Source organism: Syngnathoides biaculeatus, chromosome 3, assembly GCF_019802595.1.
Source record: "Syngnathoides biaculeatus isolate LvHL_M chromosome 3, ASM1980259v1, whole genome shotgun sequence".
Lineage (NCBI taxonomy): Eukaryota > Metazoa > Chordata > Actinopteri > Syngnathiformes > Syngnathidae > Syngnathoides > Syngnathoides biaculeatus.
The window spans coordinates 38,658,591-38,672,094 of NC_084642.1; the positions used below are offsets into that span (position 1 = coordinate 38,658,591).

The following is a 13,504-nucleotide window of genomic DNA, read 5'->3' on the forward strand; positions in this document are numbered from 1 at the left end:
ACCTTCTTTCGTTATCTTGTTGGTGTGTGACATTTACAATAAATCTGGGTGAGCAAAGGTATGTGTGCGAGGAGGAAATGATGTTCATCTGTATGATGTGACTCTTCAAATAATTCATATTCTGCATCAAACTGGGACCAGCAGAGATCCAGGTCCTCTAGCAGTAGGAATCTTAGCTCTATTAGATAACCTATGATTCGGTTTGCCTGAGAGATGCAATAATTGGAAACCTTGATACTCCATCTGGTTATACTAATTTTCCCTTAAGAGCTAATAATGAGTCATTAAGAAATATTGTCAGTCCAGATGCTCCTCATGTTAATTATCAAGCCCTTCTCAAAGCCAGGATATTTCCATTTCCATGTTTTGTTCTAAACAATATATGATAACGATACTGATAAACAAAGTGAAAATCCTGGCTCTTACTGGGGCTTAACAATTAACGTGAGGGGCATTCTGACTGATAGTGTTCCCTAAAGACTCAATGAGCTTTCCAATGGGGAGACAAAGTCAACCCAGCAATTTTCCACCTTCAGAGGCAGTGTCCAATCACAACAGATGCAGGGTACTACATGTAAGGGTATTGTGAACCAACGAAGATTAATACCTAATGCTGAGTTTATTTCTCCTGGCCTTTTGTTTTTAAATCAATTACTACTGTCTGACAAATATTTTCGTTAGCCACCCCAGACAGTGTGTGGAAGGACACAGGTTTGTGGCAATATCATGCACCAATTGGCTTTGTGCAAAAGGCAGATAAATGTCCCATTTTTTTATGGTCCCATTGCAGAAGTTTTACAGGATCTCTGTGTAAAGAGGTTTCAGATTTCAGAGAAAAAGTATCATTTGGAAAGTAATTAATTCATCAGTGTTTTTTGAGAAATAGCTACTATACTCTCAATGTATAAGAAGTGAAATGGAATAAAATGTGTGCCACCTGACATTATTTTTAAGCATTCAATGTTTTCTGCCTCTTTGAAATGTGTGCCTACACACCCAATATATAGGAAAATGTTACAAACCTGGTGGTGCAGGTTCGTGTGCGCACAGAGGCACCGGCCCCACAACTTCGCGAGCACACAGACCACCCACTCCAGCTTGCCCATTCATTCCTAAAGTGCAGCTGGCGTCGGGTTCTTGTGAGATGGGCCAACAAGCCTTCACTATAAGGATCCCATGCAGAAACCCAGGAGCCCTGAGATGGAAAATAAAGGTGGACACTTTAATACTGACATAGAAAGTAACCGGTATTGTAGGGCAGCCGTGGCCAAATTCTTCTGACGTTTTTGGGTTCCTGGTTCAAGTCACCTAGTGCCAGAAGATTGTGGGCAGGAATGTCAGTTATGGCAGTTTTGATAATCATCGCTAGAGAAGATTTGGCAATGGACTATAAACACCCAACAATGCCCCCGGGTTTGTGTATTTACTGGGTTCTCTATTGTGACAGGTTAAATGTAGAAGCTGAACGTCATGAGCATGTGTTAATGACAATATAAAATAATTCTAATTCTACAGTTAAACATGCAGTTTTTGACAGGATGACCAGACTTTGAATTGATGTGATTCCTTTTTGGGATACCTTTTTGCTGAAAATCAATTTTCAATACAATCAATCCAATTTTTTAAATTACTATTTTTAATTATTAACATCCATCCTACCATTTTCTATATCACTCGTCTTCATTAGAGTCAAGGCTTAGCCTGATTTAATCTCAGTTGAAATTAAGCGAGGTAAAGGATACTCCCTAAAAAGACCAATTGCATGATTTTATTTTATTTTTACAAAAATCCCAATATATTGAACTGTATTCTACATTTCTCTTTATATTTATAATGCTCTAGCTCAGAGATGTGAAAAACTTTTGTTGCATGCGAGGTTGTGGTTTTGACATCAAAGAGCCATGAGGACTGTTGAAAACACAGAAATGTATAATTACTTATTATTATTATATTATTACATATACAAAATTGCCTCTGCATTTAGTTGTTATGAAACATATTTTAACAACAAATTAAATTTGAAATTTGAAAACTTTTCGGCGAAAATGGATAGATTCATTTATCCATTTATTAGGAAACATGAAGTAGACAGACTTTATTTGCTTTGTTAAATAACGTGATGGCCTGGATTTGCCATAGTGGCTGGTCTGCTGCACAGTTCGGGGGTTCTGCGATGTTTGTAGCCTTTCATTGATCTCAGCGTGCTTGTGTTGTTTTTCTCCGGCTTCTTACCAAATTCCAAAAACATGCATGTTACCGCGTTGAATATTCCATAGGTGTGAATGGTTGTTTGTGCCCTGCAATTGGCAGGCATTCAGTCCTGTCCACATCCATCAAAATGTCAGCTAATATAGACTCTAGTTCAGACACAATCTTAAAATGGACAAACACTATAGACAACAGATGGATGGAAGAATGTATACTCAGCAGTAATTCATACATTAACAACATATTAATGATTTGAAGGCTGCTTAGCATTTTCACCGGAACTTGACTTGTGTGTGTGTGTGTGTGTGTGTGTGTGTGTGTGTGTGTGTGTGTGTGTGTGTGTGTGTGTGTGTGTGTGTGTGCGTGTGTGTGCATGTGTGAAGAAAGCAAAATATGGTTTGTGAGAGGGAAAAGGTGTGTACAGAGAGTTATTTATGATTCATCACAGAAAGTATCATGTAAAGTAGTAACCACCTGAAAAAAAAAACAATTGTGTGAGATTGGTTGGATAAGGACCAACTAAACAATAAAAGTGATTAAAGAATTCTCAGAGGTGCTCCCTAAACACATTCCAGAGTTTGTGCTCAGGAGATGGAGTGAAACTGGGAATGTTCCCAACAATATCTCATTCAGGAGCTGACTCACACCCATTTACTGTAACTCTTTCATTGCGTAGACGCTCAACAGCTGTGTTTCTATCAATGTGAGCTGTGCTGTATGATCCCAGAATTATGTTGAACCTGAATATGAGTGAATAACATAACCATGTGCCAGCCAATTAATTTAATTACCCGTAGATGTGAGTGTGAATGTATTTTTTTTTTTACATGTGCCTTGCGATGACTGGCAACCAGTTCAGGGTGCATCCCGCCTCCTGCCCAAAGATAGCTGGGACAGGCTCCAACATGCCCGCAACCCAAGTCAGGATAAGTGGTACGGAAAATGAATGAATGAATGAACCTGACTGAGTGATTTAAACAGAGGACACATGAGGAATGCAGATTTTGTTCCAATTACTTTTTTTTCCGGATGGCAAAATTTTTATGTCACATTAGACATGACTTTAAACTCACGTAAAGAAAACTTGCATGTTGTTTCTCTTAATTATGAATCGCATTCAATCTCGAGTAGCCCATTAGCTACACATCTAGTGTATGTGACTAGCAGAAAAGAGCCTTGGCTTTTGTTTAGTGTTCTCGGAAGAACCACATGAGTTTGCAAGGCTGTCATCACAAAGTACACAACATGGCCTGGGTTAGCAACACCCGCCCCAGACACCGTAAGGAAAGGTAGTAAGGCTAGAGGTTTAGGGGCAAGGTTTAAATTATTTTATCAGTAGATGGGAAGAAAAGTTGAGTAGGGTTTATTTTAAGGGAAGAGCTGGCAAGAATGTTTGGATGTGAAAAGTGAAACAGATCAAGTGATGAGGCTGAAATTTGAAATTGAGGGTGTTATGTATTATGTGATTAGCGGCTATGCCCCACAGGTTGTGTCATAACCAGAATGCTAGGGCGGACCCAAATGCAAGACTCGGTAGACTGGGAGGAAGTTAAAGGAAGATCTTCATTCGTTTCAAGGTCGTATGCTGGAGAGTCAGTCAGAGAGAGCAGCGGTATCAAGAGTGTCAAGCTTACGGGCTTGGTCGGAGGACAGGCGGAGGCAGATCCACGGCAATGAGGTGACTGCGGAGCTGTCCTCGAAAAAGGCGTCAAGAAGAGCATCCTCATTCCATCGACTTTCCGCTGCTCTGATGCGAAACTCAATAGCTGAGTCTGCCACGTCACGCTGCCCCTATCTTAACGTGATCAACGTTGCTGCTGCTTTGTGTTCCGGCGAGGCATACTGAAAGACCTGCATTATCACACATACAAAGGATGTCCAGGAGTGGCATGTTCCGGAGTTACGACTCCACTCTACAGTGGCCCATGCCTCTGCTCTGCCCGTCATGTGGGATATGACGAAGGCAATTCGTGCGCGGTCCATCGAGAAGGCGGAAGCCTGTAGCTCGAAGTGAAGATCGCATTGGGCGTGGAAGGGTTTGACATTCCCTGAGTTGCCGGAAAAGCGTTCATGCCGGGAGAGAGGTGTGGCCCCGAGTCGCTGGAACTTTGCGACTGACGGGGTAGTCGGAGCGACCTGGACTGAGGTAGGAACTGTGGCGGGCGCCGTCGACATGCCGTTAGCGGCGCTAGCCTGAGGAGCTAGCTATGGCTCTAATCAGACACAGATCTCGAGAAGTCTCTGGTTGGTCACAAGAAGATCAGTCTCCTTCTCGGCCAGGCGTCTGCCTTGGATCTGTAGAGAGCGGCGGATGGCTTCTGAGTCGGCTGGGTTCATGTCGTGGCCAGATCCTTCTGTCATAACCAGAACGCTAGGGCGGACCCAAATGCATGACTCGGTAGACAGGGAGGCAGATAAAGCAAGATCTTTAATCGTTCCAAGGTCGTATGCCGGAGAGTCAGTCAGAGAGACCAGCAGTATCAAGAGCGTCAAGCTTACGCGGTTGGTCAGAGGACAGGCGGAGGTTGGTACACAAGGGTTCAGGATCAGGAATGCGGAAGTGCAGGAACGAGGGATGGATGGCAACGATCTGGCAAAGCCAGACCGTCCACTGGGTCCTATATATACTTGGGTTCATTATAGCTGATGAGACGCAGGTGTGCGCTTCCTAATCAACGCAGGTGTCCAGGGGACCTGCACAGCCAGGGCTGGACCGGTAGGACTATGACAGTTGGATGTGACCTACAGTTGAAAGAGAAACTCTAGAAGGAACTAGATTAAGTAGTTCTGAGCATCCCAGACAGAGAGAGAGTTGTAATTGTTGCAGATTGTAATGGATATGTTAGTGAAGGAAATAGAGATGATGAAGAAGTGATGGGTAAGTATGGGAAAGGAAACTTTGAGGGACAGATGGTGGTGGACTTTGCAAAAAGGATTGAAATGGCAGTACTGAAAACTTTTTTCCAGAAGAGGCAGGAACATAGGGTGACCTGCAAGAGCGGAGGTAGAATCACGCAGGTGGTCTATATTTTGTGCAGACGATGTAATTTGAAGGAGGTTACTGACTGTAAGGTAGTGATAGGAAGACTGGAGCTTGACAGCAAAGGACGGATCCTACAAACCTGTAGGATGACTCTGGTAGCACATAGGAAGATTTAGAAGACAAAGGTAGAGCAAAGAATCAGGTGGTGGAAGTTGAGAAAGGAAGAATGTTGTGTGGCTTTTCTGAAAGAGGTGAGTCAGACGAGACGGACAGGAAGAGCTCCCAGAAGAATGGAATACTACTGCCAAGGCTTTCAGAGAGACAGGCAGGAGAGTACTGGGTGTGTCTTCTGGTAGGAAAGGGGAGAGGGCGACGTGGGGGTGGAATCCCGAATTACAGGAAGTCATACAAGGAAAGGGGTTAGCGAAGAAGAAGTGGTACACTGAGAGGACTGAGAAGATGCAAAAAGAATACATTGAGATGTGACGTAGTGCAAAGGTCGAGATGGCAAAGGCTAAACAAGAGGCATATGATAACATGTACACCAGGTTGGACACGAAAGAAGGAGAAAAGGATCTCTACAGGTTGGCCAGACAGAGGGATAGAGATGGGAAGGATGTGCAGCAGGTAAGGGTGATTAAGGATAGTGATGGAAAAATGTTGACTGGTGCCAGTAGTGTGCTAAATAGATGGAAAGAATACTTTGAGAAGTTGATGAATGAAGAAAATCAGAGAGAAGGAAGAGTTGAAGAGGCAAGTGTGAAGGACCAGGAAGTGGCAATGAATAGTAAGGGGGAGGTTGGAAAGGCACTGCAGAGGAAGAAAGATGGAAAGGCAGTAGGTCGTGATGATATACCTCTGGAGGTGTGGAAGCAATTTGGAGAAGTTTTTTTTTTGACCAACTTATTCAACAGAATACTAGCGGGTGAGAAGATGCCTGAGGAATGAAGGAAAAGTGTACTATTTCCCATTTTTAAGAACAAAGGCGATCTGCAGGGCTGTGGGAACTATAGAAGAATTAAGTTGATGAGCCACACAATGAAGTTATGGTAAAATGCAGTGGAAGCAAGATTACCACAGATGCATTATTTGCCTTGATGATGCTAGTGGAAAAGTACATCGAAGGTCAGGAGGAGCTACATTGTGTCTTTGTGGATCTAGAGAAAGCCTATGACAGAGTACCAAGAAAGGAACTGTGGTACTGCATGCGTAAGCCTGATGTGGCAGAGAAATATGTTCGTACAGGACATGTACTGTATGAGGACAGCAGAACAGTGGTGAGGTCTGCTGTAGGTGTTACAGAAGAATTTTTAGGTGGAGGTGGGACTGCATCAGGGATCAGCTCTGAGCCCCTTCCTGTTGACTGTGGTCATGGATAGGCTGATGGATGAGGTTAGACTGTTGGACCATGATATTCACAGCTGATATTGTCAGATTGGCAGATGATATTGTGATATGCTGTGAGACCAGGGAGCATGTGGAGGAACAATTCGAAATATGGAGGCATGTACTGGAAAGGAGGGGAATGAAGATTAGCCAAAGTAAAACAGATTAGAGACGGTGGCACTGAAGAGACAACAGGAAGCATAACTGAAGGTGGCAGGAATGAAGATGTTTCGGGCATCTTTGGGAGTAAGCAGGTTGGATAAGATTAGAAATGAGATCATTAGAGGGACAGCCAAATTTGGATGTTTTGGACACAAGGTTCGAGAAAGCATATTTTGGTGGTTTGGTCATGTCCAGAAGCGAGAGAGTGAGTATATTGGTGTATTGGTAGAAGGGTGCTGAGGATGGAGCTGCCATGCAAAAACGCGAGAGGAAGACCAAAGAAAAATTTTGATGGATGTTGTGAGGGAAAATATGAGGGCAGTGGGTGTTCGAGAGGAAGATGCCGAAGATAGGCTGAAATGGAAAAAGATGGCACACTAACGAGAATAGCTGAAAGGAAAAGAAGAAGATGACTACTAATTTCAGGGCAACATTGATTTTTGAAATTGTATTCTTTCTTCAGGACTGGGATGCTCGTGGAGCGTTCATGTTAGGATAGGATTTCACAAATTCAACACCAAAGATCTATTGAAGAAAACCAAGGTGAGCTGGTCCGAAGAAAAACACCTACTACAAACTGGGAACTGAATAGATGTGGGAGGAAATCGGAGTACCCAGAGAACACTCATGCGGGCAAGGGGAGAAAATGCAATCTCCTAACAGGCGGAGCCAGAATTCAAACCTCTGTCCTCAGAACTGTGAGGCAGATGTGCTAAATCGGTCTTCACTGTTCCACCTTTGTAATAGTTCGGTGAAAATAAGTACCTCCTGTAGAAATAATTTATAAATATTACACACTATGTAAAGCATTTTCAGTCAAAAAAAAAAAAAGAAGAAAAATGTAAGTAAATATCTACAGTTCAAAAGGGGTTGATTTGGTGGAATCTCCTGCTTCAGTGTGTCATCAGTGGTATCTATGTTTTCTCTGAGATGTGTGTGGTTAGTTATTTGCAGAGGAAAACTTTTATGAAACAACGGACAAAAATGTGAAGACTGTACATGCCAATAAAAGGATGAAGTTGCACATTGCCATATTCATTACATTCATCCCATCGTGACTGTTGTCTGAATTCATGTCTGTCTCCCTGTGCCCTATAGTTAACAATCCCCCAATCCAGGGTGTGGTTTAGCAGTCATCCACAGTCAGATGAGATAGACTGCAGATGTTTAGATAGTATAGAAGTATAATTCTTTATCTGCCATATATGATGCGTATGTTGTAGGATGACATATAATGAAACAGTGTCTTAACTTTCTACAGCTATTGCCTTTTCAGAAAAAAATAAATACATGCAAGTCTGTCTTACTCCAGTAATTGTAGTAGACTTATGTCAATAATCATCCCCTGAAAGGTATTGAAAAGGAGCAGCGGCTTTCAGACGTTCCTGTGCAATGACTTGTCTTGATGACTTACGTTTTGCAGGGAGGACAGGCAGGTGGGAGCGACTAACAGTAGGACAAAGGTCAGGGACTCGCTTGGAGACAGTTTCCTGCAGACACAGAGAGATGCAAAGAGTGGATGTGAACTGAGACTACACAAATCCAGAGATGAAGGACCATCAACAGATGACACAGTGATAGTAAAAAGGAAAGTGTTGCACAGCATTCAGAAAAACGGTGAAGAATGTCTTTGGAATGTGGGAGGAGCCCAGAGTACATGAAAAATGTGCAAATGACACACCGAGATCTTCCAATGAAAATTTTAAGATTGATATCTATGCTGACCAATGTACGTCCCCATTTACAACATTTTCCATAATACTGAATGTCCCCTTTCAACATTTCTTCTTATGTATAATATATGAACATTCAAATATCAGGGTCAATGGAGTCTCACACTTTACCAACACTGTGAGACACTTGAGGTGCTTCCCGATAAAACCTCCACTCATGCTGTTTTTAATGTCATCGTTTAGCTCGATTAGGCTACGTAGTTAAACTGCACTTTATCCTTGCCAAACAGACATCCCTGTAACTAATTAAAATAGAAGTGTATTTTCTGAGACGTGATACAGCGATCCTGGAAAGAACTGCTCCCCAACCCTCTTTTTGGGCACTTCCTGGCATTGCTCTGCTGTCTTTGCCATATGATTATTACACACTTTGGAGAAAGTGTAGCTGTAAAAGGTTTGGAAAGCTGCCCACTTCCTCCTCTGTTTTTCCTATTTCTAACAGATCCTATCAAGGGCACGAGTGGCATATAGGGAGACCGGGGATATCCCCAGTGGGCCGATGGGATGGCCCTCCTACAAGAGAACAAGAAGCAAATTGTTACGTGTGTGTGAATTTTTATTCTTTGTCTTTATTTTCCTTTCATGCTTTTAAGTTATTATGATGCAGATCTTTTGTGATGCGGAATTCCAGAATGTTCCGAGAAGTGCCTATATAAAGATGAGAAAGACCGTCAACGGGGTTTCATACCACCACACCGCTGCTTGAGACAAATTACATGGACACCTTTTGCCTTTCGTTTTTGGACATTTCTGGAAGATTCGCTCACTTGGAATATTCAATGGAAAGAACATTTGCCAGTTTGGGAGCATTCGTTCAGCGTTGGTGACTATTCACTGTTTGGCTCGACTACTCGGTGTTTGAACTTCTATTTTGTGTGAGTTATTTTATCGTGTCTGTGTTGTATTGTTGCGTGTGAGAATTAGTCTTAAACGCAATACAACTGTTTGAGCAAAGGGGATTTTAGTCTAAATTAACACGTAACAAAAGGAAACATCCATCCATTTTCTTAGCCGCTTATCCTCACAAGAGTCACAGGGAGTGCTAGAGACTATACCAGCTGTCAACGGGCAGGAGGCAGGGTACATCCTGAACTGGTTGCCAGCCAAAAAGAGACAAAGAGCCACACTCACAATCATACCTAGAGGCCATTTAGAGTGTCCAATCAATGTTTTTGGGGATGTGAGAGGAAACCGGAGTGCCCGGGGAAAACTCACGCAGACACCACTTCCTCCTGGATTTATTTTTTCTCATCTCTCAATTATTATCACCACCTTTTAATTTTGGAGAGTATATTTTCTTGTCCATCTTGACTGAGGTCTGGTTGACTGTGTATCTACATGTTCTAGTACCATGACCTAAAGAGTGACTGACAAGTGATTGCTTCAAGAACCTGGGAAAATGAGTGGGACATAAAAACGTGGCTCAGTTGAGACCTTAGAATGTGAAAACAAGTACTTAAAGTATAGCCTCTCACAACACTCAGCCCACGAGTCATGACACCAGTCCCTCACCGTACTCTCCCTTCCTAGTGGACAACAAAGCTGACTTATTTTTCCCTTTTCTGTTTCATTTGAGGGCGGCACGGTGGCGCAGCTGTAATGTGTTGACCTCACAGTTCTGGGGTCCAAGGTTCAATCCAGGCCCTCCTTTTGTGGAGTTTGCATGTTCTTCCCATTTCTGCGTGGGTTTTCTCCGAGCACACCGGTTTCTTCCCATAACCCCAAAACATGCAACATTAATTGGACACTTTATATTGCCCAGAGGTGTGAATGTGAGTGTGGCTGTTGTCTGTCTCCATGTGCCCTGCAATTGGCTAGTGACCAGTTCAAAGTGTATCCTGACACTTACTCGATGACAGCTGGGATTGGCTCCAGCATTCCTGCGACCCACGTGAGGTTAAGCAGCTCAGAAAAGGGACTCTTGCTTTCATCTTTGCTGAATTTTTAGTCTGAGGTTTTTGAGGTCAATTACTACTCCATGAATTATGGTCTAAAAGCATCAAAATCAATTTATTGGTATATTTTTTTATCATCAGGTTACATGAAATTTGTGTTGCGCGCTGGCTGTCTCCCCATGGCGCGCATAAACTGGGCCCAGTCTGTCCGTGACTCACTGGCCATATTTTCCGCCCAGTCCACCCTTAGATTGTACAGTGTTCATACTCAATTAACTTAGTTTACTGTCAATCAAAGGGATTCTTATCGCTCCTTGTCCTATAAAAGTGCTGGAAATCCAAAGCTTTTGTAGATAGATGTCTTTTAGCTCTATCCCAGGTCAGTAGTTTCCTTGTTAAATTAATTGAAATATATCTCACTCACTCACGGTTGAGGAGAACCCCCACCCCCATTGGAGCCTGCATGGGAATTCCTATCAGAGGAAGAAGGTCATACTAACCAAAAACAAAAACAAGGAACGAATCATCAGTGTGGAACTGGAAGGAAATGACAGTCTTAGTTTTACATTACTACATAATGACTGTTATTGACTTAATTATTTCCTGTAATCTCAGAACATGGCCAGAGTAATCTAATTTAATCTAATTTAATTTTTAAAATGCTAATCTTCCTGGGTTGAGAATACCCATCTGAGCTTCATAATCTGAACTGCTTCTCCTCACAAGGGTCGTGACGTGCTGGAGCCTATCCCAGCTATCTAGTAATCATACTCGTGTAAAACAAGTGGCCCAAGCTAAGCTTTAGATGTAACAAACTGGAACTAGGAAAGCCGTCTCAGCTCTAATTTATGTAGAACATCAAAGTCATATGCTTCTTGAACGTTTTCTCAGGCAGTGGTGTCTCCTTCAGACCAGTTTTGTTGTAGGGCAATGGAGCGCTTAAAGCACGAGGCATGTGGGTCATCTCTTTGGGTGGAAACTTATCCGCTTCACTGGTTGGAACCCTTGGTATGTTGGATTGTTCAGGGTGAACCACAGGGTCGCTGATGAAGCCGTCATTGGGTGGTTCATCAGGTGGTGGAGTTCCAGGCTATGCCACATCCGGGGTCTTGATTGGTTCATTGTCCGGAGGCATCTTTGGTGTTGTCAAGACCATGGGCATACTCTTTGCCACTGTGGGAGCAGGTGACGGTAGTGTGGCCAGTGAGGCTCTGGCTATCATTGGATCGTATAGGCGCAGAAATGTCCTGTTTCGCAGAGTCATCCCTCTCGATCAATCTACTCTCACCACATATTGGTCAAATTGACGGACCTCTATAACGATTCCAGTTTTGTCCCACTTTGTGGGGTGTGGTCTGGTTTCGTGTGCAGCCTCTGTCGTGGTTTATGGCAGACACTTTGTGATGAAATGGTGTGGGATGTAGCAGTTGGTGCAAATATGGTTGAAGGCAGGGCAATGATTCATACGGTCTTGCTTCCTGCTGCTGTGTCCTTGCCACAGTGGCCACATGGTTGTGTTTGAGTTTGTGTGCTTGTTTTTCTGTCTGGATGTCGGCCCTCAGTCTCTGGCGTCTGATGGCAGGGCCCGAATATCAACGTTGATAGTCGGTTGAGGTGCGGATGCACATTTTTCCCCACGTGTCACGCAGAAGCATACACATGTTGGTCTAGTTTGATTGTGTTACCCAGTTGTTCAATTGAGCAGAGGGCCTTAAAGACCACTGTTGCAGGTCTTTTGTTTGGTGTGCAGCCTCTGTCTTGGTTTACGGCAGATACTTTCAAATTGGTGTGGGATATTGCAGACGGTGCAAGTATGGTTGAAGGCAGGGCAATGATTCGTAAGGTCTTACTTCCTGCTGCTGTGTCCTTCTTTGCCACAGTAGCGACATGGTTGTGTTTGAGTTTGAGTGCTCGTTTTTCTGTCTGGAGGTCAGCCCTGAAGTCATTTTCTCTCCATTTGCCTGTATGTGCTGCTCACTGCATCAAGCGCCATGGGCACAGCTGTGGGATTGAGATTGATTCGTCCGGCCGAAAGCTTCCTGCTTTCTTTGCCTTAATGAAGCGGATGGTTTCATCATCGGACATCTCTTGATTGGCCTTGCCAAGCATGTCGAGGCGAATATCATCATCTGCAAGGCCGACTATGAGGGGCTCTCTAATCATTTGATCACTAAATGATAGCTGGGCTCCACACTCGCATGAAATGTTGTACTGACACACAGTTGCTTGGCCTTTAATGCGTGCAGAGAAGGTTCTCGCTGGTTCATTTCTGTCCTGCCGCATTTACTGAAGTCATATTCGGACAGCACCCTTGACGGACTGCCAGAAACTTGATGTGGCCAAGAGGAGTGGTCTCGTTATATGATGTAAGGTTTTTGAAGCCCCTGGCTAGATCTTTGTGGAGCGCCTCATCTCAGCATTCAAGGAGTTGGAAGATGATGTCATGGCCCGCGAGGCATGTGGCTTGTTTATATTCTGACCATTTTTGGGTGAAATATGTCCATTCTTCACTTGTTCCGGATTCAAAGATGATTCAGCGTTTCAGCTTCTTGGCTTTCACCCCTGTGTCCATGGGCGCAGTTGTAGGGGCAGGAGCTGGATAAGCCATCCTCTCGTGAATGTCGAGGAGTTTGTGAAGAACTTCGTGAAGCTGTGGTTGAGGGCAACGTGATTTTATACTGAGGTGTGGGAGATCTGATGTCAGTCATGTTGATTCTGGATAGATTACTGTATGAAAATGTTTGTCTCGGAACTCAAGGGCTGTATTTCTTCAACAATACAGAATTATGCTTGACATAGATACCTGTAAATACATAACATAACAGATTAATTTAATACCCGCTAGAAGAGAATCCAAAACCCCTCTCAAATGGAATAGTACCAGAGCCTAACCCATGCATGGAGGCGAGCCCGACTATATGTAGTCGGCATTTCTCAACCTCACACACGAGCTCGAGCTCCTTCCCTGCCAGAGAGGTGACATTCCATGTCCCCAGAGCCAGCTTCTTCAGCTGGGGATTGGATTGCCAATGTTCCTGCCTTCAGCCACCACCCAGCAACGCTGCACCTGACCCCTATGGCCCCTCCCAGAGATGGTGAGCCTATGGGAAGGGGGACCTAAATTACCCTTTCGGGCT

At 43.7% G+C, this 13,504-nt stretch overlaps 1 protein-coding gene across 4 annotated transcripts in view; it reads right to left on the reverse strand.

Annotated features, from left to right (window-relative positions):
* The window catches only part of adamtsl5 (ADAMTS like 5), a 79,894-nt gene that overhangs the window by 53,078 nt on the left and 13,312 nt on the right, over positions 1-13,504 (reverse strand). For 2 of the 4 annotated variants that reach the window (XM_061815752.1, XM_061815753.1), the window contains 2 exons: positions 8,154-8,229; positions 1,023-1,195 (listed from right to left, as the gene is read on the reverse strand). In XM_061815752.1, the coding sequence (XP_061671736.1) occupies positions 1,023-1,195; positions 8,154-8,229 (249 nt within the window). Of the gene's footprint in view, positions 1-1,022; positions 1,196-8,153; positions 8,359-13,504 lie in introns of those variants that run through there. The other 2 variants (XM_061815751.1, XM_061815754.1) reach the window with 2 other exon arrangements.